The sequence below is a fragment of the Cardiocondyla obscurior genome, linkage group LG06 (genome assembly GCF_019399895.1).
Source record: "Cardiocondyla obscurior isolate alpha-2009 linkage group LG06, Cobs3.1, whole genome shotgun sequence".
In the NCBI taxonomy this organism is placed as follows: domain Eukaryota; kingdom Metazoa; phylum Arthropoda; class Insecta; order Hymenoptera; family Formicidae; genus Cardiocondyla; species Cardiocondyla obscurior.
In genome coordinates, this window is record NC_091869.1 from 3046310 (window position 1) to 3066792 (window position 20483).

The window sequence follows — 20483 nt, forward strand, 5'->3', positions numbered from 1 at the left end:
TGGCTGCCCTTCTCGGCTGTTTGTCGTTTCATTCCTCTTTCTCGCTCCTCGTTTAGATGTCCTTCTTTATTGTACCCAGTCTTTTTCTGACTTTCTATTTTCTTTTTTCCCCTACATGGCTCTTCCTTACTACGTCGTATGTTAAATAGATTTTTATTCCCTCTATTTCGAATATGAGATGTCAACATTTTAGTTATAATTTATTAAAGATCAAGATTTTAGTGAACGTCGCGGCGCAAAACGGCCACATTGATGATCGTAACAATTACGTGGAAGTAACATTTGTAATAGCCAGCAATTTGCGAAAAGGACTTTTAGTTAGGGAACTCGCGTAAGCCGTAAGAGATCCGTGGAATGAAATTGCGGGAAGGGTGCAAAGAGGCAGAAGCGAAGAAGATGAAGAGCGATGAAGAAACGGCGTTAGCCGCGCTCGACCGCTTCGAACGAAATAATTGCTAAAGGAGATTCTTTGCTCGCGCGTCTTGTTAAAGACTTTCTGCCGCGATATAATGTTACACAAAATCGAAGAATAAAGCATTTTGTTGTTAAAAAAGAAATAGAAACGGGGTGTACAACGTCACGTTATAGTCGCACCCGCTTTCCTTTTTCCACAAAAAGAAGATGTAATTACTATTTTCCGCAAATTAGCGAGTAACGATGATACGAGGGTAAAGCCACAAGTAATGGGACGAAGAATGTATCGCGTTATGAAAAACAAGCAAAACCAAATAAATGGTCTCGCTTGTTGCAGACGGAAAGGCAGCTGAGTATGCGATAATAATGGTGGTGCCGAATGCGTTAGAAAATTGCGAATGGTGAGAAAAGGCTAAAGATATCTTTACAACAACTCAATACACCGGACCGATTTAATGGTTAGCTACGTCTGATCTCTATATCTTGGTAACTCATGCGACGATCGTTTCTCGAACGTGTTCCAGATATCTTATATCCGAACTGGTCTTTTTTTTTTTCTTCATTTTTTTTTCCTTTTTTTTCTCAAGTGAATCAAGTTTTAGACTTTGGTTTCCTTTTCTCGAAGATACCTGAGACATTTCGAGACGAAAACTTACGTAGTATTAATTATACTTTCGCGTTGTTTTCTTAAGAATTTTTTTTTTTAATTCCTCACTGGTGGATGTCATCTTAACATTAGAGAAATTATTTAACACATAGGAAAAGGAACGCCTTTTGGAATTTTTTTCGAATTAAAATTGCGGCTCGGCAGCATTTCGTGTGCACCATAATTTTAACGAGACTGCCGATGATCACAGCAAATAGCGTGATACAAGCAGCTTATCGTAGGGCTTATGATTACGGCAGCTTACAGTAGTAATTTTATTAACGCTTAACTACGTATCGATTGAATCAAGTTACCTCTAACATTAATAAAATTGTCGACAGTTTTCATGTCCCGCAGGCATTATGTTACTACCCGGTGGTTTGCATCTTTTCACAACGATTCACAAGAACGATAATGTAACAATATCGGTGCGCACAATTCTTCAATCAAAAGCAAGACTTAAAACTAGATTTAAAACAATATCGGTTCTTTTTTTTTATCTGCATCTATACGCGCTAATTTAAATACTTTTCAATTAATCATTAATCGTGAATTATAACGTCGTTTCATTAAACTTTTATCGTATCACACGTCGTTGAAGTCCAGAAATCGTGCGGTGCTAATTCAAATGTCGTTTTAATACATTATCATTAATCAATCCGTTGTATAGACAGGAATAATATTCCGGTGTAATTTATGTAATCCCTCCGGAGAGTAACCGTGCCGCGAGAGTGAGTAACAACGATAAAGTTTCTACGGCGTTAATGATTAGTTGGTTTTCGATAGCACACATCGGGTTCTTGTAAAATACGCCTATCTAAATCAAACCCGGGAAGAAATTGCTAAATTATTATTAAAGACGTACAAGGAGTACGGTTATTAATATTAAAAAGAAGAAAAAAAATTACAAAAAAGTAAATCGACAATTGTGGACAATCGTACGTGCAATGATTTGAAAAAAAGTTACAGGCGCCAACGTAATTGAGCAGTTTCCAATTATCTTAATCGTTCTTGCAAAGCATACATATACCTATATTTGCTTTTGACTTTAATTAATCCGGCGTCCGAGTGAAGGAGTTCGCGTTTGTTAATTACCATCGTGGCCGATCGGTGCATTCAAATTCAGCATTTATCAGACGAAAAATCGAAGGCGAAATTTATCGATGATACTTGCACCGCAGCCAATCTGGTTCGCAACATGGCGTGTCGGCGAAATAGCGGGGGCGCGGCAGGGGGGAATCGGTGGGAGGGCATGGGGGTAGCGCGAGAGGGCGAGAGGCAAGAAGGGGGTAGGACAAAAAAAAAAAAAAAAGAGAGTCTCATCGCAAGGGCTGGCCCCGCGGGGACTAATTTTTATTTTCCCTCTTTTCCAGTAAGTGCTCCGCGTCCACCTATTTCTCATAAATTTGAATTAATTTACATGCATTTGAATTTAATGCACCGCCATGCTTTATCAAAGCAATTAAGCTTTTAAGCGCGCATTTGCATTAATCCAATGTTTACAATTACGGCACGGACCACTTTTTCGTGCCGCGGCCCGGGTTATTCTCCCTTTCGCCTCCGCCGACGACCACCGCCGGGAAGACTTAAGACGTAGACTTGCGTCCTATCTCTTACGTCATATTTCACCGAGTTAATGAATTTATCACTAATTAGCAATCTCGGGAGGAGTAACGCACCGCCTTAAGTCATTGGACGTACTAAACGGCCCGTGTATGTGCACGACACGATAAGAGCTGCATAATTAATGTTAATATCTGCTCTCCGCGCGGATCGCTTATCGCGTATCTTTTTCGCAATAAATATTTCTAATTTATAAAATCCCGCGTCACAGTTTATCTTCTATGGAAGTTGTGTGGAAATGCAATCGGGTGACGCGTCTTTGCTCGGGGACTTTACCGGGAGTCAAAAACATAATCGATGCGGCGTGATTTACATTAATTAGAATTAAAAGTTCTGATGTAAAAGAGCGTTAAATAAATCTATACGTCGTTCTCTATTATATCTGGCTGTCTGTTCCTTATGTCTCTTTCTCTTTTTCGATATTCTCTTTCGAAAGAGGGTATACATATATTGTCTCGTGGAAATAACGTAGATATGAGGTTAGTATCTACAGATATAATATAGGAAGTGAAGCCCTATTCAAAGCGGATGATTCAGTGGTCGCTGTTACGTTCGGATAAGATCTCGCAGCGCGCCGCCTCGTCCATCTTAACCGCGAGAGAGACCGGCGAGCCCGCAACGGCTTGCTAACCAACCAAACCGAACCAACCCTTTCCGTTTTTTCGCCCTTTTGCGCGGAATCGCGGAATCTAGATAATTCTCGGCGCGCTTGGGGACTCGGCCGAGAGTTCTGGGCACCCCGATAAAGCGAGATTCTCATTACACGTCGCTCGGCGATCCGGCGGTCCGTCTCGCACCTGAACGAGAGCTGAGCCCGATTTTCGCCGAAAATCCGCCGGCGGATTCAAGGGGCCGCACATGGCCGGAGTTTTTAATATCCCAGAAAGGTCGCGCCGGGGAAAAACATTTTTGGCAGCTCGCTCTCGCGTATCGCGGACACGCGCGAATAGAGTATGCCGCGAGTAGTTCACTCCCAACTTTCGTGATTTACGCGAGTTCATTATTATTTTCACGCTACGGAATAATCGTGCCCCTTGCTCCGCTCGTATTTCCGTCTGTAGCCCTCCTACCTCTTTTCGCTGGCTCGAAAGGGATGAAAACTACAACTGGAGTACTTCGAACAATAGAACAAAGTTTTTTCTTTTTTTTTTGCGCTATAATTTTGCATTGTATAACGAATGGACACAGTGAATATTTATCGAAAACTTGGCGACCTATTTTTAACAAAGGCGAGATAGCCGCTACGACACATAATTACAGGGTTTGCATTTTTTTTTCTTTTTCTTTTTTGCTTTTTTTGAAATCTCGCGTCATAGCAATTGTATTCTCGACTGCGCCGTGTGTCATCATCCAGCATCTGCAGGACCAGAAGCTCATAGAGATATGCGGCGGCACAACGGGTGTCTTTTTGCTCTCCAAACGCGAGCAATACTTTGCTCTCCGCCATTATCGCGCGCGCTACGTTGTAAATTTTTAACGCGTCAAGTATAATTTGCCCTTCCGTCGGAATTTCAAACCCTGCCCGTGGCAATTATTAGTAATTGCGCGCTGCGATTGGCATCTAACATATCGTTTCCGAAAATCCAAATTCAAAAGTGCAGTCCGACCGAGCGGTAATCATAGTTTCTTGCGAGTTAAACGCGCGATGGCGTCTTATTCGTCGGAACCGGCTTCTGCCTCCCTTCTTCCGAGCCGCGCTTGTACGTACTGACCCCCCGGGGCTTCGTCGAATCACAAGAACGGAAGGCTGCCTTGCTCCGGTCCGAGAGGAAGCCCCTGCGTCGCAAAGGAACGCAAAAAGGTTCGCTTGGCGATTCGTACCCTGCTTGTAAATTATCAAATCATCTAGTCTGATATTTATTAATGCGTTTAAGTTAAGTCATTACTCCGAAGCACGAGGGTACGCGCAGGAGATTTACATCTGTTCCTCCAAATCTATAATTAGAACGTCGGATATCTCGAAAAGCAAGCTCCATCGCTGAAAGACAATAATCGCAGTTCATAAAGCGAACGCGCATGGGCGGCCGCGGAGGCGGCCAATTAGCTCTAATTGTTGCCGCTTCGTTTACGAACTAATAATAATGCATCCGCCGGCATGAGAGAAGGTGCACGGGCTCGGAATCGCGCCGCAAAACCTCGCACGTTGAAAATAAAACGTGGCGTCCTGAGCCGCGCGCCGCGGCTTTCCATGGGGACAGCGTGTTTACGTACGCGCCCACGTACGCGATCTCTTCGGGGGCCATGGCCGTAGAGTTGAAAATAAGGCGGCAATAAAGCATATGTAAAATATATTCCTGAATTCCTTTCGGGACATAGATATATGTGGACGGCTCGTGGGTCGGTTGCCCGCTGGTACCCGTGTCCCCCTTTCCTCTTACAACGCCGGGTACGCACGACGAGTTTGTGTGCGTGTTACCCAGGTACGTGAGTTTATAGATGCGCGGCGATGTAAGTAAGACAGACGATCCGTTTCATTAGGAGGTGTCGCGACGTTACCCACCTGTATTCGGCTCTCCGCCATCTCTCGTGTTCGAGATGCCCTTTTTGGTCTTTCTCGCCTCCTTCGGCGATTATTTACGCTCGAGGGTACACCTTGCTGAGCGTCTGTCTCGTAGTCGAACGCGAAAAAAAAAAATTAAATTAAAAAAAAAAAAAAAAACGAGATGCCGTAGGAAAATCGTAAACTCATTGGTAAAATGGGCATTATTGCAACGTCGATGGGCCTTCAAAATAAACACGGTGGAACAATGGGAAGTGCGCCGGGCTCATAAACTGTCGTTTTCCTTCACCGTGAGAGATTTTCGCACGAAGACGCAACAATGACGATTCGGGGTAGGACTTTGTGAAATGGAAACCCGGGGCGTGGAAACGAAAAGCAACAAGAAAGGGAAAGTTCGTCGTTTTTTTCTCCCTCGCCCCCTCCCCCCCCCCTGCGACCGGATAGGGGAAACGAGGGAGACGAAGAAAGATGTACGGAGACGCGAGGTGTCGGCTTACAACCGGCTCGGTTCGCTTACCTATACCGAGCCTCCTTTGCATGCCATCTCCACCACCATCTCGCCTCGACTTGCTCCTTTTGCGTGCCCCGTCCCACGGCATCCTCCCTTTTCCCTCTCGCTCGAGATGCACCGTTGCGTTCGGTCTTTGCATAATTATTACGATTACCGCGAGTAGCAGCTGGCTCGTTGTAGAGAAGCCACCTCGTATTCTCTTTTCCCCCCCACGTTTCTTCTCCTCGTTTCACTTCTTAGCCTTCTCTTGCCTCCTCTCATCCGCGTTCACCATTTTGTTCTCGTTGTTCGAGTGTCAGGAAACGAGAGACGAAAAGGGAGGACGGGGAAAGGGCGGCCCGCGTTCGCGTGTGTGTGTTAATTAAATTTCTTGAGAGGATACACGCGAAATTATCGTCGGGATCTTCGCCGACCGCTTTTTACTCGGCTATTAATTGCGTGCTTCGACGAACTGTCAGCCAATCAGCGTCCCCGTTCCGTGTCATCGGATGCGGCGACGGATGAATTACAACGAATCACGTAACTCAGAAGCGCGTTAATGATACTCCCGTCCTACGTATCGGGGCACGTACTTCATTAAAACGCAAAGAACGAGCATTATTTTAAATAGTATGAACGATCGGCGGCGGACGGCGGTCGGCCTTCGTTCTATTTCAACAATGTAAATCGCGACTGTTTAATGTGCGCTAATTACGATTGCCACCGTCATTTCGAAGATAAGTTACGTTCGCAGATTGCAAATGGCCAGTGCCATTATATGTATACATAGTTATGCAGTGTGAATTGAATGCGAATTAATTTTGTGCAAATTAATTTTTGTAGATACGTCAAATAATCTTTTGAAAAATAAAAAGATATTAACAATAATATAAAAATAGACTTAACAGCCGATAAAATTTCTAGATAGTTAAAGTGTTACAAATCTCGCTCGTTTTTTTTTTTTTTTTTTCCTTTAAGTTTATTTTTTGTTGCATTCACGCGAGAGGGAAATCGCCTACCTTGCTCGCGGCGTAGTCCGCACGCTTAATTCAAAAGTGCTCGCACGTAAAGCTGATATCTTACTCTCAAATAGGCTGCAGCTCCCCTCTGGTCCTTTTACGGTGTATCTCGTTAGCTGCTGGCGGCATTCTCGTCCGCGTCGTGTAATTTTTGCCAATGCAGGCTGCGCGTAAGAACGTGTTTACCGAATCGACTTTATAATTCCGAAGTCACATGGTCAGGAAAGATTACTTTACGCAACGCGCGACTCGATAGCTAGCGGTTAATAGATCTTTTCGGTTATTTTAGAGTAATATCTTCGCTGTATGGTCGTTAAATAATAATTTCTTTTAATAAACCGCATTTGCATGTACGATTTACATGTTTTATTTACTCGGCAGTACGTAAATTTAGCTTCTCTAAACATTACTTTTTTTTTCCTTTTTTTTTAATTATCTTTTTTAAAAATTTGATTATTTGCTAATGCTTTTTGCTGGCGTAAGAAACGTTATGTTTATTATGCAGCAACGAGATGCAACTGAATTCTATAAGCGTTTTATCTGACCACTAATCCTACTGGTAGCCGTAGAAGAAATATACGTCTTTGCTGTTCCTCATTTGCGAGTGTCAACCCTTAGTTTATTTATGCCGTCAGGTTTTTAGCGTGTATTTATGATCGTTGAGGTTTCCGTCGTCACACCCCGAGAGGTCGCGCTGCCTCTCTCCCCTAAAAGAGAAGACGGTGTCTCGGCAGTGTAATGCCGCGCTCTTCGTTAGTCTCCGTTGTATATAACTTATTAATTACGGTTGACTAATGCGCTCCAGCTGTGCCACGTAGCAACATCTTACCTTCCCCCTACGTCCGCCAACTTTCTCTCGGAGCTTTCTTGGCAGCCCCTAAGAAAGGAAAGAGAGTACGGAAACGAAAAGAGAGAGAGAGAGAGAGAGGAGCGAGGTAGAGAGTGAAGGGAACGGAGGGACGCCCTGGCAGAAAACGAGACGAAGGTCCTGGTAGAGCCTGAAAGGGAAGGGGGACGTAGGAGAGAAACGTGGAGGTATGGGTGAAGGTGGGAGAGAAGAGAGTAGAACGCGAGGGACGCTAGGCAGTAACTCACGCCCCCGAGAGGATTACCTACCTTGGCAAGGCTGGAGGAGGGTATATCCCACGTTGAGCTACGATCTTGCTGCGTAGCTACGCGTTCCTCATACCAAGTGTCCTCGGTACTCCCGTGCCGCGTGCAAACAGGGTTCTTCGAGAGTACGGAGCGCGTTCCGGATGGCACCGGAAGACCGAAACCGGTGATACGTGAACGGACTGTGGCGCTTCAAATGAAACGGAATATTGTTGCGAAACGGCGACGCCTGAAATAGAGAGCATTTAATATTAGGCCGATAAACGAAAGAAGTAGAAAAATATTAATATAATGTACAACGCGAAATAATTAAATAAATATTAATTTAAGTAAAATATTCCACTGTCACGTTTTTTTATTCGAGTATTAATTATTACTTAATTCGGTGGCGAGAAGCACAGCGACTTCTCCCTACGATTGATGTATCGTTAATCTTATGTACAAAAACTGCCCAGCGTTGCGGAAACCCGAGGGGGTAAGCCTACGGGAGATATCTCAGGAGGAAGTCTAGGAAAGTCCTTCATGGACCCAATTCACTTACTTTGATTTGATTGGTCCCATGTATGATTCGACTCGTAGATATACGCGCGCGTAACCAGAAGGGAGGCGGAAAAGGAGTGAGGGTTACCAAAGGCAAGCTTTGGCATCGTGTTTTGCAAAGTTATACCGGCAAATCCCCAGCAGCAATCAACGTATTGGCTGTTCTTGTTAGAGTTGGCAACCAGTTAAGTCGCTTCCCTGCCTCGGTTTATGGCCGAATACGTCGAAACTCGGCAGATCTCTTTCAACCGGCATTCCCCTTTATATTTGAAACCATTCTCAACGAGCCGAAAAAAGCATTCGATTACTTGGTGGAATTTTTTTTCCATTCAACCGAATTCGATGTTTGATCTTTTTAATATATTGTTCCTTTTTTTTCTGCAAGATCCCTTTTTTTTTCTTTCTTATGACATGATTTTTAATAAATTTTTATTTCGTAATAAAAACATATATTAAATGTAGCTTAAAATTTTTTATTTGAAGCTAGATTTTCGGAAGAACTATTCGCTGGACAAAGGTTTTCGCGGGGTTGAAATTTTTTAGAATATACGGGCAAACATTTTTCAAGAAAGGCGTGAATAACGACCGAAATATTTTTCGCTCTTCTAAACGTGCTCTACGGTTTTCCCACTTTGCTGTTCAGCCAGCCAATCCCTCCCGGCGTGCCTTACCGATCTCCTTCTTCTTTGTTCCTCCAAATGAAAGCATTCTGGGGGTCTCGGCATAAAATTTATCCACCCCTTCGGTTAAACAGCTACGCGTATCTCTTTTTACTTCACAGGAAGTGCGGTAATTTTGATATTTCATCCTTTAATTTCGTTTAGTATGTCATATTTCATGAATAAGACGCGATGCGAAGAGAAATTAATTATTCGTGAATTTAAAGAGTAATTTTTTATCTCGTTGTGCATTTTATTTATAGAACATTTTATTATTAACTGAGTAATACTTAAGCAGCATATAACTATTTTATATAATATTTGACTATCGTAATATATGTATATATTTTTTTTTTTTTAAGAAAAATATTATTTTCTATGAAAAAGTAAATCTTAAATTAAGAGAAGATTCGTTTGTGATAAATATCGTGTTACAGTATTTTATATATCTTACTTGTATACGCGTAAAAAAATTAATTTAATCAAGATAGAGCTAGTTTCGTTTATATAGCTTTAAAATGCTCTGATCTACCCCGCGCTTCGGAACGCGTGCCAACAGAGTATACGAAGAGAATGATTCTGCCGGGGATAATGGGGAGGTTTGATGGAAGATTCCGAAATGGAAGGGAACCAGACTCGATGGGGTCCGTGTGACAAATAACCGTTAAAAACGCGGCGTCGTAACTCCGCACCCCTCTGCGCGGCGCGAGCTCGACATGACAACCTGGCGTGAGAATCGGTGGGGGTGTCACGGAATGACAAAGGGAACGGGTAGAGATGCCCGGAGGGATAATAGCTCGGATGGTGGGACACTTGATTACGTCGCGATAGCAAACGTCAAGCTGATACAAACTTTGTTCCAGTGTTATAGACACAATAGCCGTCTGGAATTGTAACGAAGACGCGCGGACTCGTGTGTCTTTGCGCTGAGAGAAAATGTACAGTTATCTTTGTTCACAACTGTAATTTTATAATAATTATTACTGGCGCTGTTATATTAAATCGTCAAAATAATTGCGTTTTTTATTCCCGATCAATTATACGCCGTTGATCAATTTCTTGGGGATCGATTCCGAGTTGAAACGCGAAAGGATAAACCGATAGAGCCGGAGTCGTTATATTATGGATATTTATGCACTTGGGCACGCACCGTATGCGAGCAAAAATAGAGGAAAAGGAGGCTGCTTACGGCCGAGAAGAGAGGTCGGTTTAGGTTGGATACCGGTGGCAGAGGTGAAACGGGAGGGTTTTTACGAGGCAGTAATGGCCGATAAGGTGAGCTTGCGCCTCCACCGTCGGGGGGCTTACTCTGCTACTGTACCCAAGTGACTGTTCAACAGTACCTATTCGCTGTCGTATACACCCTTACTTTCTCCCAGAACGACTCATGCCACGCTTTATTTTAAGCCGTTTACACATTCCCTTTATCGGCACGAGCCTCGTTTATATCGCCGCGTCCGATACTCGCGATTCAATGCGCCACGGGATATCAGAAATTCGTTAGAATGCTCTTTTAATAAGTATTTTAAGTGGCTGCTCATAAAGATAACGTAACTCGTTCTCGAACAAGATAAGCGGCCGGAATGGAATGACGAGCCGATGAAATTTGCACACTTGAGTCCCATCGGAGTATCTCGCCACTAAATTTCTCTTGTTGCATCGAAACAAAAAATTATTTTTGCAGGCAAACTTTTTTATTTTTCAAGCGGGTGCTATCCACCGCCGCTATTATTAATAAAATAGTAAAATCCCGTTTACCGCGCTATCTTGTCCCGAGCATGATTAATTCAGCTGTGCCTAATTAATAAAAGTCCTATTCGCGTTTTTTCGGAAAAATTTCAGCTTTTTCACCGCCGTGTTTTATTTGGAATTCTCACGCGGGAATCGGGTAGATATAGCATAAGGTTGGATAGCATAAGAAAAGAAAAAAGACGAAAAAAGCCCGCCGCAACTCTGGTTTCGTTGTTTGCAGGAGCGAACGGAATGCGCAGGCGCGGCCGACAAACCTACACGCGCTACCAGACTCTGGAGTTGGAGAAGGAATTCCACACGAACCACTATCTCACCAGGCGGAGGCGGATCGAAATGGCACACGCGCTCTGCCTGACGGAAAGGCAAATCAAGATCTGGTTCCAAAATCGGCGAATGAAGCTGAAGAAGGAGATTCAAGCGATCAAGGAGCTAAACGAACAGGAGAAGCAAGCGCAGGCTCAAAAAGCAGCGGCGGCAGCGGCGGCGGCTGCACATCAGCAGCAAGGTGGCGGCGGGGGTCCAGAGGGGGGTAACTAGGGGTACGCCCTGCATCGGAGCCCCCCTGATCACCCTACCGCCAATCCACACCACCCTCTACTAGCACCGCAATGTACACAGCTGTATTAAAGGTAAGTGCGAACTTGTCCGATTATTTGTCTTTTATCGCAAATTTTCTGAGCTGCTGATTAATTCTCAAACAGCCCGCAATGTACTTGATTTACTATGACGTAGAACTCTTGTAAAATGGCACAGAATTCTTATTGCCTTAATAAGTTCCTATTCCCGAAAAAGCGATTACTACGAAGTACGCTGTATAAACACACTCCTATGAGTGTAATTTCGAGTCTCTCAATTCTACAATAACGAAGATAAACCGTCTCAATTCTTACAAGAAACGCGTTAAATAAAAATATTATAACTATGCATTTCAATTTTGCATTATCATCAGTTCGAATATAAAATTAAGTAATATTTAAATTTAACTCTTTTTATGCGAATCAGTAAAGTGGACGTGCGCATACATATGAATTTTATGCTTGACGCAACAGTTAGGATTATGTGCTGTGCACTAAAAAAATGATAGTTGCATAAACGTTAAAAGCAGCGTTAAAAATGAGATTCGAGCTTTTAGCGGCAGCGGCTTTAAAATTAAGTTTACTCGGCGGACTTAATGAGGATAAACCGCGTACAAGCGTGCCTTCATAATTTTCTAAGTTATACTATTCGCGTGTATTTAACTTGCGTTGAACGTACATCCCGAGGGAGCGACGGATACAAATTTTAAATACTTCATTGCGCTTATATCTTGTCGTTCGTACCGGCACCAAATAAAAAAAATTTATCAGTTTAATCGCGCTGTGCTTGCGTCTGTTACCCTAAACGAGTCCGGCATTAGGTAAAATTATAACATTATTATGAGTCTCCAAGGCGAAAATTTGGAAACTACTAAAGCGCATAAATTCAGAAGAAAGAAAGTTGCTTAGAAGCGACAGAGTGCCTGAAACAGGCAGATGACACAAAAAAAAAGAAAGTAGAAAGCGCAGTTAGGTAAAAAAAAAAAAAAAAAAATCAAAGCGGGACAATGATAGTTTCGTTGCACTATTACAAAAAAGTTTGCTGTGTAATTTATATTGCTATTTGACAGTCAACTGGCTCATTTTGAAAATATGAACCTTTTAAATTTTTTAGTCGAGACTAAATCAATTGTAAAATATTTCCCTTTTTTTTTTTGCTGCTGGAAGACAGCTTTTCATAGTTGAGTAAAAAAAAAATTTAGAAACTATCTTGTATCAACTAATATTCAACTAATTTTTAAGTTACAATATCCGCGAAATTTACAAAAACATTGTCGTAAAAAGATCACATTAATTTATTACGCGTGTACATTTTTTAAATATTCCAAACGTCTGCGGTAGAAAGGAAATACGCCAGACAGAGAATTACGATCGAAACTCCTCATTCTTCGGGACCTACTGGAGCGCTTAATATCTCTTTTTTGGTATCTTCGGGCGACGAAGAAGTTCGGGCATAAATTTTGTCCCGATTGCACGTAATATTACGCCAGCGAAGCGATTCCCCGATTAACTCCGTGGATTGCGCCGTAATTGTATGCCACTTGAATCGCGATTAAATATCTCTTTGCCAGTAATATTTATTTAATCGTGCTTATTTAATCGTACTCTCGGAATTGAATTATTATCGATTTTTTCGCCAATCAGAAACATAAAAAGTAATTTGTTTAAAGGAGATACATTTTGATTTAGACGTTATTTTACTTGTAATTTATTTGATCATTAATTTAATTGGTTTTCTTGTTACGTATATTTTTCTTGTTATTAAAATAATTAAAATATGGGAAATAAAAAAAAAAAAAATTGCTTAAATTTGAATCATATACCACATGGTACTTTGCAACATTTTACATTCATCTAAACCACTCTCGTGATAGGTGGCAGCACGAATCGGCATTATATGGCCGATAACGTTTTGCCTGTCCTACCGACTTCTCCGTCGGTACCCGACTTAATTTAGAGGTTGCCACTACCCACCAAGCAGGATATATTGAGCGGTAGTTCGATGATCGCCCGTAATGCGCTTTATGGTTTGTTTTTATCGACGCGGTTATATAGTAACTCACAGTTTTCCTGTTTCTCGTGGCGTGGTGAGCCGGATCGGTGCGCGGACGCGTCCGTATGCACGTCGCAAACTAGTATTGGTGTCGTATAAAACGCGCGCCACCGCCGCGCTGAGTCGGCAGGGCTATTCACATTTTCTCCGCGAATGCATTCCCGGAGCTATCGATCAATAATCCAATAAACCCGCGATTCGCAGTCCTATGAAGAGAAAATAAACTATGATGCCGCGTGATTTTATTGCGTAGTAAAGCCCGATTTCCCGACAGATCGACGCGTGATCGCCGCCGCGTCTTCGCTCGCGCGTTTACTTATCCGCTCGCCAAACGGGTAGGTCAGGGATCTTTATTGGCTGTAAAAGAAGACATTTTACGATCCATAAAAGCGTTTATAGCGCTCAAGTAGTCTTACCACGGTTCTTACATCCCGGTTATATCCATTACCCCTTCCGCGGCCTTTCCAAGGGCGGCCACTGGCACGCGTTTTCTCTCTCTCTCTCTCTCCCTCTCGAATGCCTTTGAGATTTACAGGTTACGCTCCCGGTAACACCTCGTAAACTTGGCTTAACGACTTTAACCGGGCCTAACTGCTTCCTTCCTGCAATCAGACCCTGACCTAGCTTGCACACGGTCGTCCTAGAAAAATTTCAAGATACCGATTGCACGTGGCACTGCTTTGCGATTTCATTGAAAGATTTTAACACGGTTCTCTATTTGCTGAGACAAGAGCAGCTCTTCTGTTTTACATTATCGCAGTTTACTTACAAAATATAACGCTTTTCATTAGTTTCTTTTTTCTTTTTAATTAAGTATTTTTGGCTTCTTTTTTTTTAATTACTAAAAGATAAAAAAATTCAGATTCGATCTGATAGCGGATAATTATATCAGTATATAATTTTCAAGTTTCAATGTGCGTAATGTACAACGTTGCAAGTTATCTGTATTAATTAATTTAATCATTTTATTCATATGTATATTTTTGATATCTAGATAGTTTATTTATACACGCCGCGATCGTATTAAGATAAAAATGGAGCGAATTGAATACACTTCTTGGTCATGCCTACTCATAAATATCGTCCGCTCAATTTATCGTTCTTCCGTTTGTATGCTTTGCGATTCTACGGTGGAAATAATTTTAATTTGCATTATAGAGTAACTTCCTGGCATATATTCTCTTATAAACGAGCGTCACATGGCATACACTACTTGTGAAAGGAGCTATGTATTAAGCAAGAACATGATGAACTAAAGTTCTTGCGACAAATAAAAAAAGTAATATAATATAAGAAAAACGTGAAGGAAGTGAGGAAGAGAGAAAGAGAGAGATAGAGATAGAGTGCTTTTCCGTTTCTTTCAAAGTTCATATAGCCGAACAATCATCTCGCTTACCGTCGCGACTTCCCGCAGAGTGTATCACAATTAGCTGGCATCTTTCACCCCACACCAGCACCGTTGCCCTCCGCTCAACTTTCATAAAACCCGCCCCCTTTCTTTATATAAAATCTGCGAATACTGCGAGCCAGCGCGAACAAATTTAATGAACTGCCACGCGAACTTTTGAAAGCTTATTTCAATATTATGATGAATAAAAGCGAGTTGGCACTACCTCAGTTGCGCCAAAAAACATTCGCGAAAGGATATGTTTCGTTACCTCACAGAGAACATAATGGATTGTATAACTTGCAAATTGAGAAAAGACTGAATGGGCCATAACTTTTTATTTAACTTACAGAACGCCGTGGCGTAGCTAAACGACATAAATCGAATTAACGGGGCGAGTGTAGGAGACGATTTTAAGGAAATGCCGTTTTATTCGGAAATACTTTTTGCAAAGTAACGTAATAAATGTTAAATAGCTGAGAAACGGAGGCGTCGTAATCGTGACACGATCCCGTGACGTGGAGTACGCGCGATTAATTGTCGTAGTTTTGCATTGGAAGTGAGGCTGCGGGAGAGGCGGAAGATATTCCGGAGCGACGGGTTTCGCCCTCGTCGTGCACAAACTTAAGAAGTAGACGCGGAAAGAGGGGACATACAGCGGGAACGTAGTTAGTTATACGCCGCGCATGCTGGTAACAGCGCCGGTGTGTTTTTCATTTTCTTTATATCACCCTTGACGCTCGTAAAACCATTACCCATGACCAGGCGAACGCAACTTCTGTATAAGCCCTATCAGTGTGCGCGTATAAACGCGCGGCATCGAGACACCCTTTGATGATACTGAAACTTCTTTTGCTCGCGCGCTCACCGGCAGGTTCACAAGACGTACCCAATTTCCTCGGCGACGGCAAGTCGACCCTTCGGATTTGTCCGACATGCCCACGGGAAGAATTCCGTCTTCTCGCTGGCGATTGGTTACATCTTTTCTCGACCGTTATCTTTTCCTAACGCATGCTACGAGTGATTTCGCCGGCTGCACGCCGGCGGTCGTCGTTGTAAAATTAAGAAACTAAATTATTGTTAAAATATAATTGAAATATCTTTTTCGTAGAGTTATTACGAATTTTCTTTTTGTATTTAACTATATTATATTTAATTATGTTTAAATGTTTAAAGATTTATTTCTCGAAATTTTACTAATGTCTAAAATGCTTTTTACTTTCGCGAAATTAGGAAAACGAGCCAGAGACTCAGATGTGTAAAATAAGTCAGTTAGCGACTCGCTCTAGCACGTTCCGACGTGCATTTTTTGCATGGCTGTTTTCTTATTGCTTCTTTTTTTTTTACTCTCTTTCTCTTTCGCTCCCACTTATTTCTAACGAGTGATTCATCATCGGTGTCACCTTTTCTTCTTTCTCTGATTAACTGGCCTGGCTGGCTGGCTGTTTGGTCCCTGAATCTCTCGCTTGTTCTATTTTTTTCTCCTTTCCTTCGTCTTTTTCCTCCAAGCTACTCCACTTATTTTATTCCTACATCGGAGTTATATCAACACATAATTCTTTCTTATGATTAAAAACATATTTTCGGTCCTTTGTATATTTTAAAATCGCAAAAATATTTAAAGACTAAAAAGAAAAAATAATAAAAAATAAAAAAATAAAAAAACCTTTACGCTCCGACGCTTTTAGCTTATTCATTTTCCAATAAAACTCATTATTTATTGATTCCGTTCCATTCGGTAAGGACGCTATTGTTTTATTTAGTATTAATGAATCTTTAAGCGCGCGGCGGCCGAGCGCAGCTCGAAACGTCCATGCATTTTGATTAGTGTTGAAGAACGAGCGTCGTTCGTTTCGAAAAAAAAAAAAGTCCACCTTTCGGCCCGGAAGGTGGGATTCCAGTAATTCGGTCATGGAATGGATGGGCGACGACGAGAGAGCGAGAAGAACGATGAAGTGGGCCGGGTGAAGGGATAGGATAGGGATGGGAGGGCGTTTCACGGCACCCTGCATGGGGTAGCTTGCAACCTCACGCGACACTAGAGCCATCTATATCCCGGAAGATTTATGAGTTCCTGGTGCAGCGGCTGCTCGTAGCAACTACACGGCTACACAATATCGGTATAGCGCGGTGGCGATGCTGCCCCCTGTCGTGGGATCAGCTCCTCTGTTGCTCCGCGGGGGTTTCGCGCACTCGCGTTCGTTCGCCCGACGCCGTTCCGGCAAAAAACTCCAACTCGATCTCAATCCAAAGGTCTCCTCTACCCCCCCGTGCACCACGCACCGGCCCGTCAGCCGCAGTTCCGACGATGTATGCATCCATAGGTGTACCTGTTCCGCCCTTGAGAAATCGCATATTTTGCACCAGTATAGTTTCTATACACGCCGCGCAAATTAATATATCTTTTTGGAGGCTGTATACCTGGCAGATATAAGATAAACGGGAGTTTGTTATTTTTTTCGTGCAATAATATTTTATACCGCCGTGGTAATTGAACACTTCGCACGTCGAGCAATAAGACTACTTACAATTTTGATTAAAAAAAAAATTCTAAACGTATTCTAATACAGCTGTATGATTTTAAATGCATTTTTGATAATGTTAATTTAAAACGTTGATTGCCAGCAGATGAAAATCGCGCCAGATATATGAAAATAAATGCAGGCTGTTTCTACGCACAATTAAAAATTAATAACGCAAAAAAAAAAAAAGAAAGAAAGAAACGAGAAGTATTAGCCTTCATTCTCATTCACGGTCGGCCGAGCGTAGAGAATGGCGGGTCGAGATTTTCGAACAACCCCCCAGACACAGCCGTCCGTTCGCACTTCACGTGATATTCTGCAGGGGTAACCAATGAGTACGTTCCGGGGTGGAGGGGCTTTTCACCCCTAGTGCTACGCGAGCGCGGGACGATGACGACGACGATATGAGTACCGGTATCTACCTATCTACCTATGCTTCTACACTCCATCCTGCCTCACCCCATCCCCCTTGATGCGGCCGGTTTACGAGCAACCTGTGGTAACGAGAGCGATAGATAATAACCGCTCCATGCTCAATTCTACCCTTCACCTCTCGCCCTCTTTGTCTCTCTCTCTTTTTCCCAGACGCACAGCCACGCAAAAAACACGCGCATGTTCACGCGTATATATAAAGTCAGCTGCGACTTTTTTAAATCTTTCGCGGTTCTCGAAATGTTCCCTGCGATCGGGTCGCACCGATATCGCGTGGAGGACGAGAAACCGGTTGGCATTTATCCCGGCGCAAAAGAATAGGAATTAGAATCACTTCTGTGATGTACGCCGATGCGTGGACTTTTACGAAATTACAATTTCGACGTTACTTTTATTTGCCGATGGAGAAAGTGGCGAGTATATCGGGCGCAGGACGTTGTTTTGCAGGGCCATATCGGGAATCGTGTTTCTGGTTTTTCTGAGTTTTAAGTATGAGAATTTATGGCGGCTTAAAAACTCTAGTTTCTCCTTCGCAAAATCCTGATAAATGCGCGCGAGAAGGACGCTTAGGTATGTACCAGACTCAGTTTCAGGGCGTCGCGTATTCCTCGGAAGGCGAAGTAATTCTAGGCCGAACAGCAAACGACAGCTCAAATGAGATACATAGTTCGTGCAAACAATTTTCAAATAACAAGGGGTGGCGTAAGATTGAGGAGCATTCTAAGGAACTGTTTATTCAACCAGCGATATTTTATTAACATTCCCTTATGCCGCAGAATAAAGTTTAAAATAATATAATACTGTTAGAAAAATAACCATTTTAATTCGCATTAAATTTTTTTTTTTTTTAATTAAAGTTTGCATTTTAAACCAATTATTTTATTTCTGAATTAATATAATTATTATTATACTTTCTTTTTTTTTTTTATTATTATTAGAAAAAAGCGCACTACGCGCGCGTTATTTTTTAAAAGACCCTAATTACAAAAAAATCATTCGACTTACCAATCTGCATGTGCTTCAACGGAGTTGTAGCATTCAGCCGGTGACTGTAACATAAAAAAGAAAATATTAATGTAGACGTGCCAGTAAATTGATAAGATTAATAAAAAAAAAGGTAAAATTTTTTTTCAATAAAGATTTAATTTTAAAGAATTAATTCTTACCTAAAAGTTGCTCCGCCGATGCATGATGCCCCCCGGGCCTGCTCCTCCTCTCAAATGGGACGTGTCGAGTCATCTTTCTGCACACAAGTCACTCGCGAACACTCCGACCGTGATTTTACAATTGCAAAAATTATTTATCACTTCGCGCGTTTCTGTCCGGCACTCGCGTTTAGAAAAAACCGTCCGAATACTGTACGGAACTTCCGAAACGACCGACGAACCGGCTGCGGTTCGTATAATTATTAATATCGGCGGTGACGACATTTTCGTTGACGACGGCGGATGCACCTGCATCGATCTGTAACAAAAAATATAAAATTTAATTGTAGAGATGCTACAAGTATTTAGTCTTTAGAAAAGAATGCACGCGCTTCTAAACGGTATATTAAATTAATAATTAAAAATAAAATTTTTCTTAACGCGTAAGGATATAACTCACTTTACGGAAAGAAGATGTAATCACACGTGCTCTCCTCACACGGAGAATCACACGTGCTCTCCTCACACGGAGTATTACATGTGCTCTCCTCACACGGAGAATAGAGAGGAAAAGATAGTTCTTGTATCGCGAGATTTTCGTTGAACGCAAATGTGAATTACTTTCGGTACGGACACACGTGGCTGCTGTGTAGTGCGTTGTGCGTACGTGTGCTTTGCGCGACCGCTGAAGAAGGACAGAGCGAGAGTGGGAGTAGTGGGGGAATATACCTAGCGCGTGGCACGTAGGCTCGCGCTCGCTCTTACTCTGTTCCCTCCCCCCCGATCCCCCCGTGCCTATCTATTCGTTACTCGTTCGATTTAATTGTAATATTTAATTAGTATATCCAGACATAGACGGTACTTCCACCAGGTCGTCCTCGATCTTTGAAAATCGCGAAGACCGTCTTTGCCTTGACATATTAATTAAATATTAAAATTAAATCGAATCTGAAAATCGCCGACTTGACAGCCGACATTGACTCTCGCTTGGCGTGAAGCAAACCAAGCAGGAGAGAATCTAATCAGCGGTAACAATTAACAGCTAATTTACGCGTCACACCAGTTTTTTTAAGATAGAAATTTTTTTCTTTTTCGTTGGTTGTGTAAATGCAAGAAAACGAAACGGAATTAGCGATGTAAAGTTCAGTTATCTCTTATGTCCCGTGAAACCTGGACTAACCCTTTCGCTCTTAACGTGAACTATTGATATCCCAAGATACTAACACCACCGAAACTCAGACTCAACGTGCATGTGACCGGACAAGGCACCATATGCATTCATTCTATTACAAAAGAAGCTGAACCAGCATTCGCGGCCCGACCCATCGCATCCCTAGCACATTGTATATAAATCTATATAAGTCCTAAGTCAAACTCGCAAGCAGTTGGTCCTACATGACGATCCCATTTTTTAAAGACGAATGGAGATTTCTTTCCTGGCTTCGAAAAGTTTTTATATTTCACGCCGCCTATTTAATATTTAGTTATGTGATTTTTTCTCTTTTTTCGAGATAGTTTATTCTTCTTCTTTTTCCTTTTCTTCTTCTTCTTTTTGTTATTTCAAAATTATTTTTGTTTCCGATTATTTAGAATTTAATTCGCTTTAAATATAG

The 20483-nt window shown here is 42.2% G+C and overlaps 1 protein-coding gene and 1 long non-coding RNA gene across 3 annotated transcripts in view; one reads left to right on the forward strand and one right to left on the reverse strand.

The window, feature by feature from the left end:
* Positions 1-20483, forward strand: part of Ubx (ultrabithorax) — an 85908-nt gene that overhangs the window by 54771 nt on the left and 10654 nt on the right. For both annotated transcript variants that reach the window (XM_070657900.1, XM_070657899.1), the window contains exon 2: positions 10977-11385. In XM_070657900.1, coding sequence (XP_070514001.1) covers positions 10977-11293 — 317 coding nt within the window. In that variant the 3' untranslated portion in view covers positions 11294-11385. The remainder of the gene's footprint in view (positions 1-10976; positions 11386-20483) is intronic.
* On the reverse strand, positions 7175-20413 carry LOC139103344 (uncharacterized). The gene is made up of 3 exons (XR_011545868.1): positions 18892-20413; positions 18731-18774; positions 7175-8034 (listed from the first exon to the last, which is right to left on the reverse strand). It is a non-coding gene; the product is annotated as an uncharacterized lncRNA (long non-coding RNA).